The sequence below is a fragment of the Silene latifolia genome, chromosome 2 (assembly GCF_048544455.1).
Source record: "Silene latifolia isolate original U9 population chromosome 2, ASM4854445v1, whole genome shotgun sequence".
Taxonomy (NCBI): domain Eukaryota; kingdom Viridiplantae; phylum Streptophyta; class Magnoliopsida; order Caryophyllales; family Caryophyllaceae; genus Silene; species Silene latifolia.
Window position 1 is genome coordinate 51046537 of NC_133527.1, and position 11542 is coordinate 51058078.

General features: G+C 36.6%; 1 protein-coding gene across 1 annotated transcript; it reads left to right on the forward strand.

Annotated features, from left to right (window-relative positions):
- The first annotated feature begins 256 nt into the window (after positions 1-256).
- On the forward strand, positions 257-10985 carry LOC141642741 (uncharacterized). Its single transcript, XM_074451657.1, has 18 exons — positions 257-554; positions 692-764; positions 879-922; positions 2442-2484; positions 2605-2817; positions 2900-2992; positions 4161-4223; positions 6793-6837; positions 6937-7016; positions 7803-7867; positions 7945-8011; positions 8112-8225; positions 9322-9395; positions 9932-10029; positions 10117-10173; positions 10278-10346; positions 10427-10480; positions 10558-10985. The coding sequence occupies exons 1-18, from the start codon at positions 454-456 to the stop codon at positions 10630-10632; spliced, it is 1428 nt and encodes a 475-aa protein (XP_074307758.1). The 5' UTR covers positions 257-453; the 3' UTR covers positions 10633-10985.
- Positions 10986-11542: the final 557 nt, after the last annotated feature.

Sequence of the window (11542 nt, forward strand, 5' to 3'; positions counted from 1 at the left end):
TCGGTGAAAGATCAAATTGCTCATCAAATGCAATGCAATTTTAACATAAAAAGGAAACGACTGAAACACCCTAACATAGAATAAGACAACAAATGACCGAGACGGATGAATTATAAGACAAGTGGGTTATTAATAAACGGTTTTTCTAACCTATGCCCACTAGACATAGAATCAAAATAAAAAAAAGAATATCTTCTCAAAAAAATAAAAATAAAAAAAGAATTAAATGCTATTTTTATGAGAAATTGCAATATCCATCACTTTTTACTTCTATTTATAAAAAACACATGTATTTATTTTTTTATTTCTTATCCTATACGTACCTAGTGGACATGGTTAGAAAAACCCATAAATAAAAGGGGAAAAATAAGAAAATGTTGAGATACAGATTGATACGTCGCCGCAGTCGGAATCCCCAATCGCCACATGTGTTGAGTAGTTGTTGCAGTGTTAATGGAGTTAAAGGAGGAAGAAGAAGAAGAAGTGAGACGAAAGAAGATAGAAGAAGCCCTTGAAGTCAAATCCCTTCGTCGTATTATCTCCGCTTACCTCAAGTGAATACTTATTCTCCTTCTCTCCTCTTTTTATCCATTGTTTTCTTCGTTTTATTCAATGCTAGTTATACAGTTGTACTTAGATTATTGAAATTTCCCCCTTTTTCACTCCTATTTTCCTTTCTCTTAATTAATAGCTATCCAGATGCCGCCGAGGATGATGTTAAACGCTATGAAAGATCTTTTACAAAGCTTCCCCCAACTCATAAGGTACCCCTTTATCCCTCATGTTTCTTCTCTTTTATTTATCTTTATTATGTTAGCTTAGGTTATCGAATATCTTGTTTGTAATAGTCTTTTTTTTTTTTTTTTTTTCGTATGCAGTCTCTACTTTCCCATTTGCCTTCAAAGTACCAATGTTTGAGAAGGTAATCATCATCATCATCCATCTTTCAATGCCACTTGCTTTAATTTATGGAACATATTTTAGGAACAAATTTTGAGAAATAAGGTATTCAAGTTTCTAAAGAATTCACCTGTGTGCTTAAAACATTTCTTCCCTCGCATATAATGCTGTATATAGAAGGACCAACGTGTGGAAGACCTGGAAGTAGACTTGTCAAAAGGGTTGGATGGGTAATGTCAATGCATGTCATTTCATAACACAGCTCATTTTTGGTCAAGCTATGGTCAATACAGGTTTTGGTCAAATCAATGTCCGAATGCGGGTCAAAAGTACATCAGATGCCTTTTCTTATTATCAAAATTTGATCCTTTTTTTTACTTTGGTTGTTATTTGACATTAAATAACTTTAAATTTAAATAATTTGATATTATTCTCATTAACATCTCACTTGTTCTATTTAAGGGGTCGTTTGGATTGAGGGTAATTTTTATGAGCGAATAGATCTTAAAACAAATGTGAAAAGGAGGAAAATGATGTCTGTGAAGGGAATACAAGGATTGGTGAAGGGATAATGAAGGGGAGATGGGGGAAACATTACTCCAGATTATGAGCATAAGACATTATCCTAAGGGGGAGGTGGGTAGCTTTTACCGCTTAGTGAGGTAGTTCTTACTGTATGTTCATCTTTTTTTCTCTATCCATTACCTCATACTAACCTCTTTTTTTTTAATCCCCCTAACGGTAACCCTCAATCCAACATGGGTTTTACCACATTACAATTTCTTTCCTTTTTGTCTATTCATGTTTTGTTTATGTTATTTATTATTTTTTTCATCTTACTTTTCCGTTGTTCATTCCTTCCTTTTTTACAGGAATTGTATGTCCATGGTTTTCACTTGTCAGTTTCAATTGACAATTCCTGTTAGCTGAACCTAATCCAATTACTATTTTTTTTTTCATATTACATTTCTTTTATGATTGTTAACAGTTGCATATATCGAATTTTTTTTGAGGAACAACATTGAGCCTAAGCCTAAATTTGAGGATATTTTGGGTTCAGAGCATTTTGGCCTATGGGTCAATATTTCCGGGTTCTCGAGCAGTTGAGCCTATAATTTCAGACCCGTTTCCGTTATGGGTTGGTTTTGATAGGTCTAGATGGCAGGTAGTTGTCGATTGACAGAAAGGACACAATGTTATCACTGAGTGGGGCTTGTATAGCTCAATTCTATATGTTGTTTAATTTTACGTATCTTAGTTTGTTAGGTTCTCTAGGTTATGGTGTGGGCACTAAAGGTGCTGTTACATATAGATTGAAGACTTCATGATTGTAGAAGAACCCTCAAGCGTAGCACGCATGCAGCAGAGAAGCATATGTCTCTCATCGACTATGGCTTGTAAACCACCATACCAGTAGCTTGTCTTGTCAGGATCTTGTGGCAGTTAATGCTCTTGATGTCTGTGTTGATAAATTTTCAGATTTTTGCTGCTTTCACAAGTCACAACAGTTACAACTATCATATTTTACTTCATTGCTTCAGGTGTATATCGGAGAACACAGTTTTTATCCTAAACATGCTTGAGGTGATGCAAGTCTCTTTCTATATCCAGCATTTCTATTTCGTGTTGTCTCCGTGCTCTCTCTTATCTGCTGGTTGCTGGTCGTAGTCTGACATAGGATCTGTTGTAACTTTCTCCTGCTAGGCCTTTGAGCCCCCATTAGATATGACTATGGATGTCGAATTTTGTGAAGATGAGCATCTTGAATGTTGCTCAGATACACACCATCAACATCATGATTGGAATTCTTCACACAATCATCATAGAACTGTAGAGCAAGCGGTGGCGAGTTCACCAACTAACGAGCTAGCTTGTTGTGCTGGAACTGGGGGTTCAAGTGGAACGGCTAACCCCGAGGTTCGTCATTTACTATTCTCTAGTAAGGTTTATGACCTCTCGTTCAATATCAGAAGTTTGACTGGCTGTTTATAACAAATAGGGGGTGCAACGAGAGACAGATGGAGCTGATTTGAGTCCCACAGATGCCATTTGTTGCGAGGAAAGCCATGAATTTCCAAAATCAAATGGAAATGTTAGTTCGCTTATTACTTGATTAGCAGTTTCCTACATTGTGTTCATTCCAATGATTTGTGCCTGGTGTATACTACTCCCTCCGTCCCGGTCATTTGTTGTCCTTTTTCCATTTTGGGGTGTCTCAGTATCCTTTCTATTTTAAGAATGAACTTGCTGAGCAATTTTATCATTCACACTCATTTTGTTCCACTTGTCATTTAGTACTTGGCTCCCTCCTCTTTCCTTGGTCTTTGTACCAAAACCAAAGGACAAACAATTGATCGGGACGGAGGGAGTAATAATTATGGCGTGTTTTTGTTGTGATGTGGTGCTTATTTTCTACTTGTCTACTAATATTCGCTTGTTCTCTTTGACTTCAAGGGGGCATTTTGTGTGGAGGTAATCACGAGAGGGAAAGAGGATGACGGCCCTCAACACCCTGTCTACTTTTTGTTGAAAAACGTTCATCCTCAATCCTTAGCCCTTATGATCCTAGGCTAGCTATTGCCCCTTTTAGAGCTTCAAGTCTCAAGTTCTCAACTCATCATCATTTAAACACAACATAATAATTTCAGTCCATCTTCACTAAACCACTGCATAATCATTTCACCACTATCACAACCTCCGCAAAGCTAGCCCTAGTTGGCCAGAAGCCCAGAACCGTACTATTAAGATGCTGCACCTTTACATCAATTTTCCACATTTACCCTGGCCCTCCTTCCATTTTCAACACTTCCCACGTTGTTTAAGATACCATTTATTTTGCATAATCTGTAACTAATGTAGTTCCCGTGCAAATGCACGGTATTTTAGATACAAATATTAGAGAATTTGACAATTAATTTAAGCGGGAGAATTTGCATATATAATTCCAAGGATATATTTTATTAGCCTTATTTATGTAAAAGTTAAAACATGTTACAAAATTAATTAGGAGATAAATATTGTATAGTAAATATAGATATGAACACTAATAAATTAGGAAATAAATATTGCCCAATAGAATATCACTTAGGCGGGAAATTTAAGCGGGAAAATTATGAGATGTGTTAATCTTTTAGTATATAGAGGATTTCACAACTTCACTGATGCTATTGGTGCTCTCTCTATAGCAATTATTGTTCCTAGGTTCCGTCTTATATCCTTACATGCTTGTGACAACTTATGTACTTCCTGTTTATTTTCAGGTGACCTGTGCTATGCGAGATCCATCATCTCAGTTGAATGTACCACTAGTTGATGTTGACAAGGTATGTTCAATGAGGTCAAATGTAATTTATTTAGATAATATCATCTTTATGTATATGGGTGTCGCTTTTACAGTGTTTTTTGTATATGGACATCACCCTAATTGTGTCTTGTTGTAGATGTGCGGTACCTCTATGAGATCTTTTGTACAAGGGCATCATCCCCTTTGTGTCCATCAATTAATATTGTATCTTACTAATCAAAAAACAAAATATCATTCTTACAAACCAATGCCTTTCTCCAACAACAACAGATGTTTCGAAGTGACCTTTAAATGAAACACCATTGGCTACAACCACATTACCCAAATCCTCATAGGCTCCTACGACTCTGAGTATGGGTTAAGGCCTAAAAAGGGATGGATGTACAGAAGACACAACCTTAATCTTTGCCGGCAACACATAGATACTGTTTTTCCGGTTTGCCGAGATGAAATTGGCGTTGGGAATTGCAAGGAATGATTGCTTCGTCACACTACAAGAAGCATAAACAATTTAGTGAGTGAATTTCAGTATGTCATCAGACTCATCACAATCCAGATTCCAGAGCCATATAATAGCGAGTCCTTGGAAAATGGTCCTACGTAACACATGGTGTTAAAAGAAGTACCTGGTGTTTTGTAGAAGATAGTTTAATAGTTTATGGGAAAAACAATAACAAGCTAGCAAAGGGAGCTCTGTAATTCTTTTTTTTATTTTTTTAAATTTATATACACTTTCCATTTTGAGGTCGATCATCATATTTTAATTGATGAATTGTTGTAGTGTGGTAGGCTGACGTGCTTCTAGATTTACAAGACTGAAATATGTTATGGTGATAATTCAGAGACAGAGTTTAATAGAATAGCTCCTGTGAATGGTTAAGGAGCTTTGCTCTGTCGATAGCTCCTGTGAAAGGTTAAGGAGCTTTGCTCTGTCGTGAAATCAGAAGTATGCATTGAAAATGATGGCCAAAAACGCCTTTGCAAACAGCAAGACTTGCTGATTGCTTCGTCACACTACAAGAAGCATAAACAATTTAGTGAGTGAATTTCAGTATGTCATCAGACTCATCACAATCCAGATTCCAGAGCCATATAATAGCGAGTCCTTGGAAAATGGTCCTACGTAACACATGGTGTTAAAAGAAGTACCTGGTGTTTTGTAGAAGATAGTTTAATAGTTTATGGGAAAAACAATAACAAGCTAGCAAAGGGAGCTCTGTAATTCTTTTTTTTATTTTTTTAAATTTATATACACTTTCCATTTTGAGGTCGATCATCATATTTTAATTGATGAATTGTTGTAGTGTGGTAGGCTGACGTGCTTCTAGATTTACAAGACTGAAATATGTTATGGTGATAATTCAGAGACAGAGTTTAATAGAATAGCTCCTGTGAATGGTTAAGGAGCTTTGCTCTGTCGATAGCTCCTGTGAAAGGTTAAGGAGCTTTGCTCTGTCGTGAAATCAGAAGTATGCATTGAAAATGATGGCCAAAAACGCCTTTGCAAACAGCAAGACTTGCTGGTTATTGTTAGTTACTCTGCCCGTTCCTAGTTGGCTGCCAACTTTTAAGTTGTGACTCATTACTTCATGATTCACTTACTTCAAAGATGGCAAATACACTAAAAGATTGTTATTGACATTTTGGAGTCAGCAATTTAAGAGAGTGGCATGTGAAGATAATTCTGTTATTTTTACTGTCTATTTTGGAGCATGTGATAGCTTCCCATGCGAATTTAAGGGAAAAAAGAGGGTCCCTTCAGCTCCAACACTTTGTTTTCGGCATCAAGTGTTGACGGAGTGCAAATAGATGGGGCAGATATAATGATGAGTCCTTGTCAAGCTGTAAAATTTGGTGGAATTCTGGTCCTCCTTTTTCTTATGTTTGTAGTTTTCTCTTTCTATTTGACTCCAGATGTGGAAATGGGGAATGGTGAATATTGCTCCATCGTATACAACAGTTCTTTCTATCCTGAGTACTTGTAGTATTAGTAGTATGCTGTCTGTCAAGCTTATTCCTTATAAATAGTACTGTTTCATGATTTCGCATATAAAGCTTCAAAACTTTTACTGGTAAGAAGATTGCTAAGAGGAGGCTGGTTAGGTATTGTTAAATTCAAAGATGGAAAAAACACTGCCTTAAAATTCATTAGAATCACTGAATTCTGGCTTTTTGTGCTCCTCCCCATGCTTTGCGATGATTCATCCTAGTGTTTTTTCTAACATATTTGATGGATACTTGAGGTATTCAGCATTGATATCTGGCGATTAGTTTGCTATATACTTGTCCTCTTATAATTTATCGCGCTCTTTTCTTTCCCCCAGCTCTTGTAGCCTCTAGCTAAATGAGTCTACAGATTATTGATCTCTTTACTGGTACGCTCCATGCAGAAGCGCCATTAGAGAATCTACATATGGTTAATATATTTTACGTTTATATATAGGCAAGGATAGTTTTATTTAAATGCTGATTGTGTATGTTTTCCCCCCTCCCCTCCCTTCTATTTTGAATTATGTGTTGATATGATGATCTTTTTAGTTTTCATTAGATGCACCGTACAAATTCTGATTTTTTGGTTTTAAGTATAGGTACGATGCATAATAAGGAACATAGTCCGAGATTGGGCATCTGAGGTTTGTTTTCTATCCCATTTTATGTATATTGTTTTCTTTCTCTCTATTAGCTCCTTCTACAAGTGCTTCACTTATTTATCTCGACTTTTCATGCAACAGGGGCAAGTGGAGCGTGATCAATGTTACCAGCCTATTCTAGAGGAGCTCAAACGATTATTTCCTACCCGTAGTAAAGAGAGGTACCCAACTACACATGTATAGCTATTTTGCACGTGCTTTAGTCTCCTTGTGTGTGACACCATTTTGCGAGAGTGGATCTCCTCTATTTCTTGGACTGAAGTGTCCAGTTCCAATCGTTAATTTGGCAGACCTGGCTAGATTTTAAAATGGGGCTCAAGTTCACTTTCATTTAATTCTTCTTTTCTTCTTTCGTCCTGATATAATACCTCATCGTGTAAGCTGTAGTCCCCTCCCTCTGTCTTTCTCTTCGGCTTTCCCCATTTCCCTTATTTCAGATTTTGAAATCACTAATAAAGTTATCACTGAAAGACCTATCCGCGAAACCATTCTTCCATCTTCTTCTGTCTCTTTTTGTTGTCTATTGATTTTAGTTGATAGTAGGCCATGCCTGATATACTTCGTAGTTGATAGCTAGGTCAGTGTGAAGGTTTTCATATAATTATATTGAGGGAAATTCTCTTTTTGTTCAATTGATGCCAAAATCACTAATTGTGGTTTCTGGTTGGGTATCAATATGTCACTTAAGGCTGTGACTAAAATGGAAGCTTTTATTGCTGGCTTTGAAATTTTGATGGTCGATTACTTGGCTGAGAAGTTTATTTATAAATTAGTAAATGCTTAACTTTTCCATAGAAGCTGCTATCTAAGACTACGGTGGAGAGGATTCTTGTGCTTTTTTTTTTTGTTGTGGGGCTGCCTGGACTTCTCTGTTACACTAAGATCTTGATTTTCATAGTAAATTTTACTGATTTTATTTGTGTATTAACTCACTCTCTGGTTTACAGTCCTCCATGCTGCTTGGTTCCTGGCGCTGGGCTTGGGAGGTTGGCTTTGGAGATTTCACGTCTTGGTCAGTTCACTAGATTTGTAAAGCTAAGCTCTGCTTTTAATCACTGTAACTGAAATGCTTAGATGAAATTTGAACAGGTTTCGTATGCCAAGGTAACGAGTTTTCATACTACATGATAATTTGCTCCAGCTTTATTCTTAACCAGTAAGTATTTATAATGAAATTGACATTAGTATTTCAATTGTGGTCTGTGGAACTGATTAGAATTTATTCCGTGTAATCAATGTGTTTTCTTTGATTTCAGCACAAATTCTGTCGATGAGTGGAGTATATACCCTTGGATTCACAGCAATTGCAATTCGCTTTGTGATGATGACCAACTTCGTCCTGTGTCTATTCCAGACATTCTTCCTGCTAGGTATTGTTTATTTTATGAGTACCATGTACTGGAAAATGGCTAAAGAGCTGCCCATTTTGCAATGTGGTGCTACTATTTGTTTCACAAAAATTGTTGATATTTACTTGCCGTTTCACAATTAATTTGTTGTATCAATGAGTTTATGCCGTTATCCTTTGAAAGTCGTATTCTCGGGTTTTGTTTTTCAAATATCTTCATTTCCTTTCAAGTGATATCGTGGCCTTGTGGAACAATGGCCACAGTTACACAGAATAAATGCTAGGTATAAGAGCTGGTACTTTCCACTCTTTATTCCTTTCTTATTTATCCATGTGCATTGTTGATGATATAGTAGCTGCTGAGTTATCCTGGGTCTGGTTTGACTTCTATCAGCTTTTAGTGTTGAGAGTTGAGAAACATGGAATTTATAACCTATTTGTTTCCTGCATAACATAACCCCCTACACTACGGCCACATACTATGACCTGGGAACTTCTCAAAAGACAGTTTAGAAGTTGTGCCTAGTACTTTAGTGTTAATTTATTAGGTTTTTAAATAAATTAATAATTTATAATAAGTAAGACATCAAGAGTACCCTGAAAAAAATTGAAAGAACGGATCATTGTAACTGTAGTACAGGCTGTACATCGACATTAGCTCCCTGTGATTGTGGCGTGTCCACAGATGAAGGTGAAATTTTATGGCATGAAAATGACCAAAAATACGATGATTCCTTTTAATCTAAAGTACATCACCAATTTGCTAATGGTCCAAAGTTGGCTGATTGAGCCCTTCTTTTCCATGCTGAAATATCGTCTTGAGTCATGTGAAGGTGCACCCAATTCAAGCCAAAAATAGATAAGGATAACTGCCACGATGACAAGACTCAAGAACGGCTAGTAAAGCTGAAGTTTGTTGGGCAAGAGAACTTGCTTATGACTGTCAGTAGAATGAAAAAGACTTTGAGTTTAATTGCTTTGTTGTAGTTTGCATGATACCTTAAGCTATTTGAAGTTTATCTGCTTCATTCGTTTACCAAAAAAAGCCTTTTGAGTGTTCGCTTTTATCTGGCAACTTTCATTTGCCTTAACTGTTGTGTTGACTTTCAAGCGAACAGTGCAGGAATAACCGAAGGCTTTTCCATGTGTGGTGGGGATTTTATTGAAGTGTACACTGATCCCAGTCAAGAAGGTAACTAGACATGTATATATTTCAGAATCTTGACCCTGCCGATGTTGCAAAAGAGTCCTTCGACGTTACTTTACCCTACCACTTACATTTGACTTTGGCACTTAGTCTTCAATTGGCCTTTGAGAAACTCTTAGTAATAATACCACTTTTTCCACAATGTTTGTTGCAAGCAGCCAATATATTCCCCCCTCTACTTCTAAATAATTAATGATATTGGATTTTTTGAAAATTGAGCATTGGTGGTGTTAGTCGTTAGACTTTCCATGCTATGAAATAAAGCCTTGTATAATGTGACTGGCTGAGGACTAAAGCCAATAAAAAGGACTCGAAAGGCTTGTTCTTTAAATACCTATAACCACCTAATATCGAGGGAATGTATTATTCAAGTAGTCATTCTTTGACTCAAAAATAAATTGTTATCCACTGCATTTCGTTGAGTGGCGTTCTGTATCTTGGGTCGTAATTCACCCCCTCCAATTTGCGGGAACCCTTGAGGCACTGCGGTAATGTTTTTGTTGCTGCATACTTGCATGCAGGAGCTTGGGATGCTGTTGTCACATGCTTCTTCATAGATACAGCCCACAACATTGTGGAGTACATTGAAATAATATGGAAAATTCTCAAAGATGGAGGAGTAAGGCTGAATCTATTTGCTACTTGGTATTGCAATTCCCCCCCTTTTCTTTTCTTGCGGACCATGTGTGACTTTGAACTTTAACAGGTTTGGATAAATCTTGGACCACTCCTATATCACTTTGCAGAGGCGTATGGAGAAAATGTAGGTTTTTACCTATTTAATTTTACCAATACGCCCGTTTATTCATCGATAAATCCGTTTTTTGGGTGTGCTTTTCTAAAGTATTCTATACTGAACATGTCCAGGAGATGTCTGTCGAGTTAAGCTTGGAAGATGTGAAGAAGGTGGCTTTACATTATGGATTTACTTTAGAGGTTTGCTAAATAAATCTATTTTGCTATCAATGATCAGTTATTAGATTCCACAAATTGATTCTATCCTGTTGCATGTACAGAAAGAGAGCACCATCGAAACAACCTATACAACAAATTATCGGTCTATGATGCAGGTATATAATTTGCTTCAAGTGAGAATTAGTTTCGAAAATGCGTATGCTTATCTAATTAACAATGTTGATGGAATCAGAATCGATATTTTGCTGCATTTTGGACGATGACGAAGAAAACTGGAAAGAGGAGGTTGGAGAAGAATGATGCTTAATACGGAGCAAATGGTAATTTCGTTTATTGCTACTCGGAAGTCAATTCTTGCAGGGATGTGCTACATTCTTTTCATCCCTTTATTATCAAAGCAAGTCAATTCTTAGAGGGATGCACTTAGTCCCATAAGTATCAAAAGTGATTTTTAGAAGCACGAAGCCTGATTTTTTTTGTCAAATAAATTACCCTTGACTGAATTATTGCAGTTATAATTTGATTGTAAGAGGGGGTTTGCATTTGATCAGACTCTCACTCATTTATTTACTTGTATTCATTTTTTTTCCCGCTATGGATACTTTTATATCTGAAAAACATGGTTTTATTAGATAATTTCAGATCATGTTTTCTGTGAAATCTGTATGCCAGTCTTTGATTTGCACGGTAACGTGTAAAGATGAAGGAGCTGGAAGAGAAAATGATGTTGAGGGACTGCATCCATCTAAGAAGGTAAATTGAGGACTTAAAAGATGGATGCATGCATGGAAGTGTTTCAATTAGGAGTATAGTTTTTGTTTGGTCGAGTCTTGATAAAAGAATAATCTTTACTGAAAATTAGGAGATGATCCATGTACACTATCATGTTAACCTTGATAGAGATCTACTAATCACAAATCGGGTTGCTTAGCACTTAACGACACCTAGATTAGAAGAAGTCGTGTTTATGAAGATAGCAGATTAGCAAGAGTATGAGTAAAGTAATACTAGTAGCAAGAATTGGCAATAAATAAGTTTATGATGAATACACAAAGCACAGTTGATGTTTGGTGTTGTCAAGCTGATCAACTGATGCTCCCGTCAACAGCTTTTGGATTACTTTACAAGCAACCGTAGTTAATATGGTTCGAGTTTAGTTAGTTGTTTCTCCTTCTGTAATAGCATGCCTAAAATCGGCTGCGTGCCACTACATTTCT